The sequence below is a fragment of the Hippichthys cyanospilos genome, chromosome 5 (genome assembly GCF_059441005.1).
Source record: "Hippichthys cyanospilos isolate Australia breed blue-spotted pipefish chromosome 5, RoL_Hcya_1.0, whole genome shotgun sequence".
NCBI classification, from domain to species: domain Eukaryota; kingdom Metazoa; phylum Chordata; class Actinopteri; order Syngnathiformes; family Syngnathidae; genus Hippichthys; species Hippichthys cyanospilos.
In genome coordinates this window covers 10507960-10522003 of record NC_142373.1, presented here as the reverse complement: position 1 = coordinate 10522003, position 14044 = coordinate 10507960, and the positions used below count along the sequence as shown (strand labels likewise).

The following is a 14044-nucleotide window of genomic DNA, read 5'->3' as shown; positions in this document are numbered from 1 at the left end:
CAGTGAGAGTCTGAGTGTATCACAGAACTTTATTTGGAAAGCCACAGTGCCACCTCATAGGTTTGTCTTCATCCAGCAGGGACATGGAACGCTCTTGACCTGCAGCAAATCAAAAGAACCATCGTACATTTGTTGTCCTTTAGCACATTTTAAAAATCAATGCATTCAATTTCTTTTTTTTTTTCCTTCTTTTTTTGAAGGGGACCCATCTGCAGCTGTGGTTTAAATGCTCCATATGGAATGGGCCTGCTGGGTGGCTAAGACTAACACCAGGTAGGTACTGCAGGCCAGATGGGAGCCTTTTGCACACGTGCAGCAGTTTTTAAAGGATTTGTGCAATCATAGTTAATTGAAGATAATTTTTGAATAGATACGGTACAGTATATCTCTTTTACAGAGTTGGTCCCACTTGTAGCTTCTACCTGTTGAGCCTTGAGGATTCAACAGGCCTTGGCAAAGCTCATTTCACCAAGTCAACTTGTTGACAGTGAAAAAAAAAGTGCACAAGGTCAGCAAAGCTCCTGTTGACCATTATCTAACAGCCATTTGCGAACACTTGCCACTTTAACTGCATTCACTTGACAGCAACTTTTTTTTTTGCACGAGAAAAGAAAGAAAAAAAAGCACGTCACCTTTAAATCATAACACGCAAAAAACAGAGCACGGAAAAGGGGGAGAATATACGTCAAGTGGGTTCGGAAGTTAGCCATAACAGAGCCATACAGTACCTGAGAGTTAGACACAAGCGGTCAGCTGCAGGAGCGAAACGGTGTGCCTGTAAAAACGCAAGGAAAAGCAGCCGAGGACGTTGCAGGGCCACCTCGAGGGAGCGATGCAAAGCCACTCTTTTCTTTGCTGCACTTGATGTGCTGACGTGCAAAAGCCCGGTCAAGTCGTGAGGTGGCCGCTGCCGCTGCCGCTGCTTCGTTTGCCGTCGTTTCGCCTTTTCTTCTGCCTGCCTGGCCGCCAGCGAGTGCTGCGTGCAGTTGACTCAATGCAGCTGGAAGAATGTCGACGTGGAGCTGCCAAACGTGAACGCGTGCACATGAGCGCGCTTCACAGGAGAGCATGGGGGGGGGGGGGGGGGGGGGGGGGGGTTCTCTGTATGTGTCATTGCACTCCAGTGGACTGCACTTTACTGTAGTTTTCTTTGCACAAAGGTGACAGATCAGTATTTTTAGGGGTTTTTTTTGCGGACTTTAAAAAAATCTTCTACAACAGTTCCTGTACAGTACAGTAGTAATAAGGATTCATGCCACTGATTATAGGATTGAGTATACTGCGGGAGCGAGCAGTGAATATAAGCGCCACATCTCTGCTCAGATGACACATTTGTATTATTTTACAACTTTTCCACCATTACTGTGACGTATCAAAACTAAAACGAAAATGAAATCTTTGAGGAGTAAGTGTGGAAAAGGGCAGCGTGAGTCCAATAGTAGTATGCTAAAAAGTGGAATTATAAAAGTGACATACATTTTCTTAACCCTTGTGTACACACTTGGCAAACTATACTGTACACATTGTATTTCTTCCCAATTTTGTATATGCTTTTATAGGCATAATAATTTGTTTTTTTTCCCATCAACTATTTAAAATATTCAGTGCCATCAGTTCTATCCATACATATGTAGGTGAAATTGATTAACACCCACAAAAAATTGAAAAATGGTATTTTCTGTCTTTGTAGTCTGTGACGATGATGCCACTTTAAGACATAGTCATTAACTGGTCTCTACTGCCTCCTACTGTCTTGAGGTGAAACACAAGTCTACAAGAATTTCAAGTTTGCTGACATCGTTTGACCGTTGCTGAATTGAATGTTGCAAAGATCGCGGGAAAATCAATGTCATAAACCGAATTAAAATGCATCTCAAAAATTGGAATTATAATGGTTTTATATGGTCCAAAATTTGGACAATGATCATTTTTCTATTTTGTGCCGATACCTTTAGGACTTTTGATAAAATAGTGCCAGAGAAAGACTTATTGAAGGATTTTTTTCCTCAGGTATTGGTGGTTGGTATTGTCAGCCTCCACGGTTAGTCAATACCTTAAAATAAGACCATTTTGATAGTGCCAATACATTCATTATTCTAACCGATTTCTGGCTTGTTTTTGTTAAAGTGTATCCCTTTTTGATTCGAGGAGAGAGTTTTATGTATTTAAAATGATGACACTATTTGGACTTTTTGATGAACTTCAACTTTGTCTATTTTGATCTGTACCATCTCAATTCAAAGGGGGTCCGACACACCAAAACAAAAATCAACACAGCCCGAAGACAACACATAATCTAGCTAATTACCCAAACATACAAACTCCATATAAGAACGCCCGAGCCTAAATTCAAACTCTGAACCTCATAACTGTGACGCAAAGGAGCTAAACACTAGCATACTGCGCTGTTCATTCTACTACTACAATAACGAAAATACAAAAACAAAGTAAACCAAACATTGCAAAGACAGACTGGTGCAGTGATTGCATCAGAGCAGCCTCCAATGTGCACATTTGTTGTAAAGGTCATCCAGCAGAGGCGGAGCTACATGATGACCAGAGGTGGCCTTGGACAATTGACATTTTCATCAAACATTATACCATTGTATTATCCTCATTAGGGTCGCAGGCCGGTGCCTATTTCAGATGACTTCGGGCAGTCGGCGGGGGATGCCCTGTACTGGTTCCCAGCCAATCGTAGGGCACACAAAGACGGAGAACCATTCACGCACCCAATCACAACTAAGGACAATTTAGTGTGTCCAATAAACCCGCCGTGTATGTTTTTGTAGTGTGGGAGCGAGCCGGAGTGCACGGAGAGAACCCACGCGGGCTCGGGGAGAACATGCAAACCTATTAGCGCCCCTTTCTGATTGGATGGGTATTATGATGTCATTGCATACGCACATTTTTTTAGACGCTTTAGGAAGTGGGGTTAATTTTAATTTTTATTGTTTGTTGAGTCACAGGAATTAGCATTATTTTGTTGTGAAGGAATGCCACTTTTACACCTGCTACTTTTATTTTTAGCTATCTATTATTTCCTGGTTAATCGATTTGTTTTGGTTTATCAGACAGGTTTGTCCCTTGAGACTTGTCACATGACATTGCTTCACCAATCCGCTGAAACCACTATGCGTGTTTGACTCCATTTGGCCAATTGAACAGAGCCAGGCGGTCACCTGAGAGCATGCAGTTGTCTCTCTGTAGACCCACACGATCAAAGTTTTCAGATTAAGTCATTTATGTAAAGATAGGCCGAAATAACAGGGAAAACAATTGCATGCAAGTCATAGTCAGAAGAGGCGCTTTCATTTGCATATGGCTAAAATGTTCACATTTCAGCCTACTAGAACTCCACGTCCAACAATGCAATCTGCCAGGTGAGCCTATTACACCTTTTCATTAGTGAAATAACAGAATGTTAAATCATACACTTTGTGTGGCTAATTTTTATTGAACTATATCAAGATATGTTGTTATCTCCAATAGCATGTTGCTAGTGCTAGTATTTTTTTCCTTTAGACATTCATGCTGTTAGAAAAAAAGGAAAGAAATATATATACATATATCGCAAATGACTTGGTCAAAAGCAATTTAGATTTATTCTGGAATTTCAAGATGTCCCTTAAATGTAAATTACAAAAACAAACAACTAAGTAAACGAAAAAGTAACAACAAATAAAGAAAAAAAACACACACACATACAAAATACAAACGTTATTACAGAGACAGTGATTTAAAACAAGCCCATTTACACGTTTAAAAAAATGTCTTTGCAAGGGTCCCAGCAGGACCCGCTTTACAGTCCTCATCCAGCAGGGGACGCTGTAAAACAACCAACACGTCGTCTTGTGACGCAATCAACTCAGCAGCATCGTTTTTTTTTTTTTTTTTTTTTAATACAGTACACAACTGTTCCCTAACTATATATAAACCATTTATACCCAAATCATAACGTGTCAAAACTCGCCTCCCCCATCTGATCGCGCGAAAAAATATGACCCAGTACACAGCGAGTTAAAAGTGGCGAGCTGAGGCCGGCCCACCCGCCTTGTGGAGAGTCGAGGAGGGGAAAGGAGGGGCAAGGAGGGCGGGGCGGGTGGTGACAACCAGGAAGCATCAGCCCGGTGGGCGGGGCTACACGTTCCCGTGATGTTGGTTGGATAAGAGGAAGCAATATTTTCTCTACATTCACACAACCCAGACGGACTATCTCCTCTTTGCCTTTTTTTGGAACTGAGTGACCGAGGAATCTTTAAAAAAAAGAAGAAAAAAAAACATTTTGGCTGCGTTTGGGCGTCTTTCCAGACAGGGGCATATGTCCATGATGATGGAAATGGAGGTGATGCATTCTGGACAACAGGTAAATAAGATACGACAACGTTTGTATGACAACCTAGTTTAAAATTATTAAGTTATTTTTTCGCTCCTTATTAGCGTGACAACCGAGTATCTTAATGCGACGCGATCGCTATTCTGCAAGTCATTAAGTTGTGACGTCTTTTCCGAAACTCATTTGAATTCCATCTGTATTTATGTTTAAAACTGTGTGGCTCGATCGCAACGATGTGTCTTGGATTAAAAAAAAAAAACAGGGTGTTGTTTTTGATTAATTTCGAGAGTTCCTCACTAGAGCATGTGATCGACCTACGATCTGATACGGGAGAGGGGTAACCAGTTACAGCCAGCCCGAACTCATCTTATTACGCTTCTTCATCTTTTTATACACACTAATAATACATAAATAGTGTTTGCGATAGTGTAATAAAGTGTCCCGAAGGAAACCCCCACAGGGTTCTGGATCATTTCTGTAATCTATATGACGTTGGGTTTCGTTTGAGCTGGACATGTGCGAACATGCCCAAATGGACTTGACACTTTAGTGACCATAGCGTTAGATACATGTTCCGGTGCGATCTTTTTAGTGTTCATAATAAAGTAGTCCTTAAAACAACGGACGTTCCCGGATTAAGAATGGCGCACAATAAATTCCTTTACGCGGAAAGATTCCTATAACACACCCACAAATGCATGAAAGTTTTGTAAGGGATTAGCATACGAACACAACAGTGTAAATACGCATGATTTCATTGCTGCGGTTCCGACTTGCGTATTTATCCGTGGTAAAACGAGGACAAACGTGCGTATATTTACGTACATATGTATCATACATGGATACTTATACAAGTGTACATGCACACGTTTGATGTGTTCTCTCGTTTATCGCGGGGTTACGTTCGCAAATATACCCGCAGTAACCGAAATCGCAAATTTAACTTTCCTACCTTTATCAAGACAATACAATAGATATATATGGTCATAAATGAAAATCCATGTAGTGGTGTTTGATTTTTTTTAAATAACTATAATTGCTATTTTTTGACTAGTGTAACTTGAAAGGAAGAAAAAAAATAAGAGAAATAGCAACTTAAAAACGCAATAGAAAAATGAAACCGCTGACGACTGAAGCTGCAATAACAAAATCGATGTAGTGATGTAGTTTTCAGGGACCAGATTTCAGTCTTGTGTGGAGTTTGCATGTTCTCCCCGAGCCCAGGTGGGTTCTCCGGCTTTCTCCCACATTCCAAAACCATGCATGGCAGGTGAATTTGTCATACTAATTTGTCCTTAGGTGTGACTGGGTGTGTGAATGGTTGTTCGTCTTGGTGTGCCCTGCAATTGGCTGGCAACCAGTTCAGGGTGTCCACCGCCTACTGACCCATAAACAACTGGGATAGGCACCAGCAGTCCTGCGACCTTGTACAAAATCAGCTTCCTTCAAGTCTCATCTTTATTTTCGGAGCAGCCAAATACTTCAAACTGAAATGTATGAATGTACAAAAATAAGAGATGAGTACATGGACAGCTTTGCAGTGGACTTTTTTGATCAACAAGCTAGCTAGCTAGCGAGTCAAAAAACACGGAGTCCCTCAGCTCATACGTCATTTTACCAGTTATATGTGTGGATAAAATGATCAATAAACACCATGATGTGACCCTCCATCACGACATCAAACAGAAAACAAAATGGACTTAGCCTACAGCGTGAAATATATATCTCAATCTCTTCTGCAATATCCGACATAACTGTACATGCGCTTCCTTACCGTGAAGCAGATCACCATGTCATCCTAACACCTGCGAATAATCCAAATGTAATTTATCGTACCTTTGGGGGTCTCTTTCTCGACCGAGTCTATAGGTCTACTTTTGATTTAATGCGTTGATTGATTAATTAAAAGCAAGTTCTGTTTTGACTGTTTTCCATTGTTTACAATGAGACCACAGTTAAGGTGAGGCCTCAAGACTTAATGGTGAACTTAATGGAACAATATTTTTTTCCTAAAGTATTGGTTGCTATGGACATTTGAAAGATGAATGTGCGAAAACATGATTTTTTTAAAATTAAAACTAGGGATATAAACTACTGCCCTGTAATGTACTGTGTATCTTTTTAAAGGGAATTTCGTGTATAGACTATACCAATCTCAATCTTTCCAGTAAAAGGGAATGTATTCCCTGTAATCCCAAGACCTTTTAGTATTATTTTTTCAAATTTGATGGAATTTATGCGGGTCTAAAAATGTCTGGAGGTTTGGTTTGCCTATTTGTGAATATATTTCCATATAGACAATGTAAAGTTTAATTTCTTTCCAATACTGTACTGTATTATTCACATTTTTAAGAGTAGAAATCCATGTGGTTTAGTGGGGCCGTTTTAGAACATGTGTGTTCCACCGTGAGTGGTCAAGAGGGCATGTTGGCTGATAGACGATGAAAGGAGAGCGTCCCCTCTTGAGGACCTTGTTTCTTTTTTTTTTTAAAGAAGAGTTCAATGAACAACACAGCCACACATGCGCAGTCTTCTCAACTCTCACCCACTTTGACAGTCCCATGTGTGACTTGTTCTCATGGTGTTATGTGTAATGGTTTAACACATTCACAACAGTTTAGAGGTTGTCTAAAAGGAAGGCATGCAGTTTAGCATGTTGTATACAAGTGCTCATTGTTTGGCAGCGAGGACAGGGAAACGAGTCCTTATTTTAATGGGACGAGTTTCCTTGTTCTGGGGCCAATGGACGCCTGGTGACGGTAAGCCCTTGTTTAAAACGATTATCATGATTTGAGTTGAGATAATGGCCAGCAGGCCGTGTGTCTGGAACAGGAATTGGGTTTTGACATTCAAGCGCTGACATTTTGAATGTCTTCCTCAAAATGGGGATGTCTGCCCAGGTCTAATGCTGGGGGGGCCATGTGAGTGCCAAACAGACATTCTGGGTGATCTCGCAATCTCTGATGCAATACAGAGGCAATAAGTGGCTCAGTGAGATGAATCATAGATTCGGATGTCCCTTTCGGTTCGGTTTTGGGCACTTAGCGCTTCCCTTCCAATGTATGAAAGCCATATGAATTATGTCTACTTAGGAGCCATATACATGTCACATGCTTTAAACACTTCCATGCGTGTTGGGTTGACGAAACATTCCGTCCGCTTGTGAAATGGTTTCCTTCTGTAAATAAGTTCTGGTTATTAACCCAAAGAAGGGAGCGGTGGGGGTTGACTGTGTTTTAGAAGGACCTTGTTTAAAAAGGCGAATCCATTTAAGTTCTTAGTGCGATCCCGCAGAGGCGCAAACGTTCAGCATGGCAAACTATCAATTGTGCGGCTTATGTAGGAAGATCTATGAATTAAGATGAAATACAAACGCTTGTATTCAGTGAAATCATAAAGTCAATTCAATCATACTCTGTATTTCTGAAGTAACATTTTTAAACTGAAGTAGAAAGAAACTGACTTTCTAATGACAGTGGAATGCGAATGGCCTAAAGGCATTTTAACAGCCTTATAAGTGTAACAAGAAGTGAACCACGGTTTAATCAAAGTGAATTAAAATCACACACCTTTCGTCATGGCACATGGATGGCCTACATGGAAGTTGAGAATAGGACGAAAGTGTGTTGTAATCAGTTTCATTTCTGCACACAGTGTTATTTGTCACATGTCTCTTTAGATTTAAAAAAAAAACATGTTAACTGGCAAATTTTTCACAGATCACTAAAAATATGCCTGTGACCATTTAGCTGTCATACATCTGATGATCAGTTATTTGTAAATTCATCGACTAATTTTGACGGCTCAAAATCATGCCTTTAAAAACATTTTGATGCTGGCTGTCGACTGAAAACGACATCACCTGTGATCAAGGCTCAGGTAACGGCCAATCATGGCTTACCTTTTGGCCATGTGACATTGAGACACAATGTCATTTAAAATCTGCAAAAAATAATAAATTGTTGTCAATTGACTCATTCAGTGCCACGGACGTGAAGTCTCACGTTTTAAATTAATAACAATAAAAAATAATAAACTTCTGGTCAAATACGTTTTTTTGACGGGGGGGGGGGGGGGGGGGGGGGGGGGGGTAACATCTGCATAAAAAGCAGATTTTCACAAATCTCAAAAGGACAAAATTCGGACAGTTAATCCCGCGGCCGAATAATCGGTCGAGCCCTGCTTCTTTAAAAGTTAACGAGTGACAAGTTGATCCCCACCTTTACATAATAGGAGTATCGGGTAAGGACTATTGTGTGTGATATCAACTATCTAAAGGGAGAAGTCCATCCATTATTCAGCCGTAACATTGTTGTCGGCCAAGGTAGAGCAAAGGGACAGGGCGTGGCAGGTGCAGCGGCCTCCACCGGGGGCCGACTCCATTTGCATCCGCCCAATGCTAACTCGGCTTTTTTTTTTTTCTCCAGGACACGGACCTGATCGACATTCTGTGGAGGCAGGACATCGATCTGGGGGCCCGGCGCGAGGTCTTTGACTACAGCCATCGTCAGAAGGAGCACGAGCTGCAGAGGCAGCAGGAGCTGGCGGAGGAGAAGCGGCTGCACCTCCTCCGCGAGCAGAAGGCGGCTCTGCTGGCGCAGCTGCAGCTGGACGAGGAGACGGGCGAGTACGTGCCGCGGCCGCTGCCCAGCGCCCCGCTGCAGTCGGACGCCACGCCTCTGGAGCCAGCGCAGGTACCCGCATGTGAACGTTATTACGTAACGGGCCGCTCCCTTTTCTTTTGATTGGCTGCGGCCTCGTGGTTGCGAGGTTACCGCCATGCGTCATTAATTAGGCCCTGTCGCTTTGCTTGTCTTTGAATCTACATACGAACGAAATGAAGTGAAATTAGTCAAACCTTATTTTGGATGTGTTCCTTTAAGAGGTGTGGCCTAGTGAGTAATGTCAGCAAGAATCTGATCTTCATTTTGTACTTGTGTGTTTATTTGTATCATTCCATAAATGACCCAAAGTGTATGAGAGCTAAATAAGTAGATTACCCCCTTTAATAAGTTTGAAAATATTTTCAAGTATGCTTGTGTATTAGTACGTTCATGTATTTGCAAGTATGTTTGAAGATAAGACTTTCAAATGTATTTAAATGTTTGAACATATAAATATTTACATTTTCAAGTATGTCAATATTTAACTTATTTTCAAGTATGTTAAAATGTACTCTCAAATACATTTCAATGTACACAGCTTGTTAGCTCCACAATTCCAAACAATCGCAACATATAGGAGAAAAAAGATAAATACAATCTCGTTGCCGGGCCTTCTTCTCGGTAAAGATTTCAAATGTTTGTACCTGCTAGCTGGTAGATAATAGTATGTTTCAACCTTTATTTGCAGGATGTAAGCTTCACGCAGCAAAGCGCGGAGCCGTTGTCATTTGACGAATGCTTGCAGCTCCTGGCGGAGACGTTTCCCCTTGAGGAAAACGAGGTAAGAAGCTCCTAACCACAATCCCAACATAGTGGCCTTCAACAAAGCGGTTTACCTCCTAGGATGCGTCTGTTTGCCTGGACTCGAAAGGCGGCTCCACAGCCAGCAGCAGCCGCAGCAGCAGCGTTGCCACAATGTCCCCGGAGCAGCCGTGTTTGGACCCGCTGACTGAATCCCAGCCACAGAAGATGTCTCTGGATATTGAGCAAGCCTGGATGGAGCTACTGTCGCTTCCCGAGCTGCAGGTGCGTGCCGCGCAAGGAACTTGAGCCAAGGCCAAATGTATAAACGCACACGTAGCTCCACGATAATTACTCAAGTTTTGGCACAATTTCATTGCTGGCAGTGCAACAGCAGCGTTGTGGCAATTTTTACGTTTTTTTTTTTTTTTTCTTTCCGAAAGGCGTTCATAGAAGCTCGGGGTGAGGTTTGTGTTTCACAGTAGGCGCTTGTACTGACAAGCGTTTGACGAGTCCCTCCCTCCTGGGGGTTTGAGATAATGCTGGACCCACTTTGCTAGCTCACACAGTAAGGAGGGATTTTTGGCCATTACGTAATTAACCCAAAGAACGTTAGTCCTGCAGAATAGACATTCAGCTCTACTTGTTTTAGAAATCTTTCCATCTATCGACTTTCCCCTGTCCTGAGGCTTTTTTTTTTAATTACTCAATTAGTTGCCAGGTGCGTCATTTTTTCTGCTGAGAATCTGTATGACGCAAGTTGAATAATATTAGCACACTAAATGCCTGTTATTATACTGGCAAAATCTTCCTCTCACTCAGACATTCTCCCGAGGTGGCTTGCTTACTAGCACTACATAGCGAAGCAATAAGTACCCTTTTCAGGCTCAAAAATGTCTTAGTTGAATGATTTTTACGAAATGGCACAGGCAAACTGTTGAGTTGTTAATTTGAACAATTTTTAATCATGTTGCTGCCAAGATTAAAGAATGGAGATTAATTTTAGTGCCGTCAGGAGATTAAAAAAATGTAATTAATCAGAGAGGCTTGCGACAGCTCTTAAGCGCCTTTGTTGCTATTGTAAGTTGTGGCTGCAGTCATACTTGGGTGCTTTGCATTGATGTTTTAGGCTAAACTTGAGCTGCTTCAGTTGTAGACAAGTTTCTTGTTACAAAGAATACAGATCTAATCAAACAGCATATGGAAACATAGTTAATTGGAGAATATTAGATGAACACAGATAAAAAAAAAACAACACTTTAATATGTAACGATTAATTAATCGATCGCAATCTGTTATTTTGACAGCTTTAGTTATTTTATTTTTCCACTTATTTTCTAGCAATGTTTGAGTCAACAATTGGAAGAGACACCGGACACGGCAGCCTATCCGCTTGCAAACAGCACAGAAGCACAAGATCCAAATTACTCCTTTTACCCGATGTCCAGTCCGATCCAAGAGAAAAACAATCTAAATATGTGCTCTACTGGTTTTATGAATACATTTGATGGCTCGGTTTCCAACGTGAGTCCAGCAGACAACAAGAACGAAATAAAGCCAGAGGTTCCCCAGTTAAACACTCATTACAATCTCAATAGCTTTTGCAACACATTTTTCCCTGACACAATGTTGGAGGAGAGCGGAAGTCAACAGGACCTCGAAGGAAACGAGCAGAATATCTTGCCCGACGTCCAGAACTTGTACAGCCTGTCACCCGGCGATCCCTTTGAGCGGGTCAGACGCAACGTGGTCTCGGCGGAAGTGCCCGACTTAGACTCTGGACTCTCCTCAAGTCCCCACGCTTGCTCGCCCGGGAAATCTCTCTACGGAGACGAAGGTTTTGACGGCAGCGATTCCGACATGGAGGAGATGGATCAGAACCCCGGCAGCGCAAAATCCGACTACTCTGAAATGTTTTCTTTGAACTTCCAACCCGACGGCGTCCAGCGAGCGTTTCCTCTGTCCACCTTAACAGGCCAGCTTCAGAACCAACAAGGAGAGACCAAACAAGAAACGACGGATCCGGCGGAGGACAACGGCCACAGCTCCCCGCCCTTCACTAAAGACAAACGCAAAAGGTTGGATTCGCGTCTCTCCAGAGACGAGCAGAGGGCCAACGCCCTCAAGATCCCCTTCAGCGTGGACATGATCATAAACCTGCCCGTGGACGACTACAACGAGCTCATCTCCAAGAACCAACTGAGCGAGGCCCAGCTGGCCCTGGTCCGGGACATCCGGCGGCGCGGGAAAAACAAGGTGGCGGCCCAGAACTGCCGCAAGCGCAAGATGGAGAACATAGTGGGGTTGGAGAACGACCTGGACTCGCTGAAGGAGGAGAAAGAGCGTCTGCTGGGCGAGAAGTTGCGCAATGCCAGCAGCCTACGAGAGATGAAGAGGAAGCTGAACAGCCTCTACCTGGAGGTCTTCAGCATGCTGCGCGACGAGGACGGCAACGTCATCTCCCCGTCCGACTTCTCGCTGCAGCAGTCGACCGAAGGCAGCGTCTTCCTCGTCCCGCGCACTAAAAAGACTTTGATCAAGAGCTAAAACCAGCCGACGTCTTTCGGGCGAGGTACTGCAGCCATTGTAGTCAGTCGCACTATGCAACGACTTTCAGCTTTAAGCATCAGTAGCTTGGCAGCACTATCGGATAGTTTTTAGTTCCTCTTGGTTGTTGTAATGTAATATTTTTTTATATTTTATCTCTTTTGTACTCTGCCTTCATATACTGCGTGATAATTTGTAAATAAATGACATACATCCGAGATTATTAAAACTGTTACTGTACGTGTAAATATTCATACTGTATAGATATCGTTTATGTATGCTAACTAAATGAAAGATTTTTAACTATTTACCCCGTGATTTGCTCAAGCTTTTCAATAAATCATCTTAAAGCTACCTGGCCTGTTTTGTGTGTTTTCAAGCACTTACAATTTTTTTATTTATCTTGGACCAGTGGTTCTCAAATGGGGGTGCGGGTACCCCTGGGGGTACATGAAGGAACTCCAGGGGATACTCAAGATATTAAATAAAACAAACAAGCAAAAATCCTTTAAAAATAATGAAGTAATTAGATGTTTCAGGAAAGGGTTAAAGTTCATAAAACAAATTTTACGTTCAATAGGTTATTCAGTTTCATTATTTTAAAAACCCGGATTGTCCCGGAATGTTTTTTTGAAATGATCTTTTAGTATGATTCTTTGCTATAAACTACATCTGTTGAACAGCACTAGCATTTTTCCTTATAGTCTAGTCAGTTATCAAAACTTGACCGGATATATTCGTGAATGTTTTAAAAAATGTATTCTTCAACTTTAAAAGCCCATTTTTTTCATAATGAGGACTATTGTAAAGTTGCGTCACAGCCCGACCCAGATTGGTGCCAGATGGATATAAAGTTTGAGGCGCCATTATATAACATAGCACGCTTTGGCGGTCACTTGTGGACTTGGCAGGCTCACACAGCTGCAAATGAATGCAACTCGGTACAGATACCACAAATGTTTATCGGCTTTTAACCTTTTTCCCCCAATCAGCGTGCCTTCATTTACAGCACTTTTGTTTGTACACTAACCTAAATCTTTTAATACGGAGATCTCGGGTGGTTTAATCACGCCCGCTGTATTTGTGTTGCTCAACAAAGGGCACAATTGTTGATGCGTGACACTTTTACAATGATCGGCCAGGGCCTGCGTTCCCGGCACACAATCCCCATTTGCCTGCCGTGCACTTTAACACACAAACACTACCTTGAACCGCCAAGCCCACATGTTGCGTGTGTGCGTTGTGTGATAAATCAAAGTGACACAGCTGGTAAACAGGTTAAAATCATGTTACAGTTTTACTTCTGAAAGTGTGTACACATTGTCTCAAACAACTTGACAAAAACTACGTTATACATGAAAAATACTTTCGCCACGACAAAGTTATATCCTCCTAACACCCAGCCTGTTGGATTTGTGTCTACTGTTGTCAATTTTGTCTCAGCAAGACAATCAAGTTCATTGCAATCAAGCCGAATTGGACATTTGGAAATCCTCAATTGAGCGCACGAGGAGTAGAAAGCTATAAATTAAAAACCAATGCCCACTAGATTGGACGCAAATGAATAAGCTATGTCTCAGGAGGATACAGTTCATTGAATGTTGATAGCAGTTTGAGACACACCCAGTTTTGTACAATGTATAGAGCGAGAACATAATCTCCAACTAAAAAAAGCATTTGACGAAGCACTCTGACTGTCAATAAACTTGATCAGTTTATTCCAATCATACTCACAAATATTAACTAACAAACGAAG

General features: G+C 42.0%; 1 protein-coding gene across 1 annotated transcript; it reads left to right on the top strand.

Moving 5' to 3' along the window:
• The first annotated feature begins 4131 nt into the window (after window positions 1-4131).
• nfe2l2a (nfe2 like bZIP transcription factor 2a) lies at window positions 4132-12642 on the top strand. The gene is made up of 5 exons (XM_088415137.1): window positions 4132-4366; window positions 8764-9030; window positions 9689-9781; window positions 9844-10026; window positions 11083-12642. The coding sequence occupies exons 1-5, from the start codon at window positions 4322-4324 to the stop codon at window positions 12286-12288; spliced, it is 1794 nt and encodes a 597-aa protein (XP_088271263.1). The 5' UTR covers window positions 4132-4321; the 3' UTR covers window positions 12289-12642.
• The last annotated feature ends 1402 nt before the right edge of the window (window positions 12643-14044 follow it).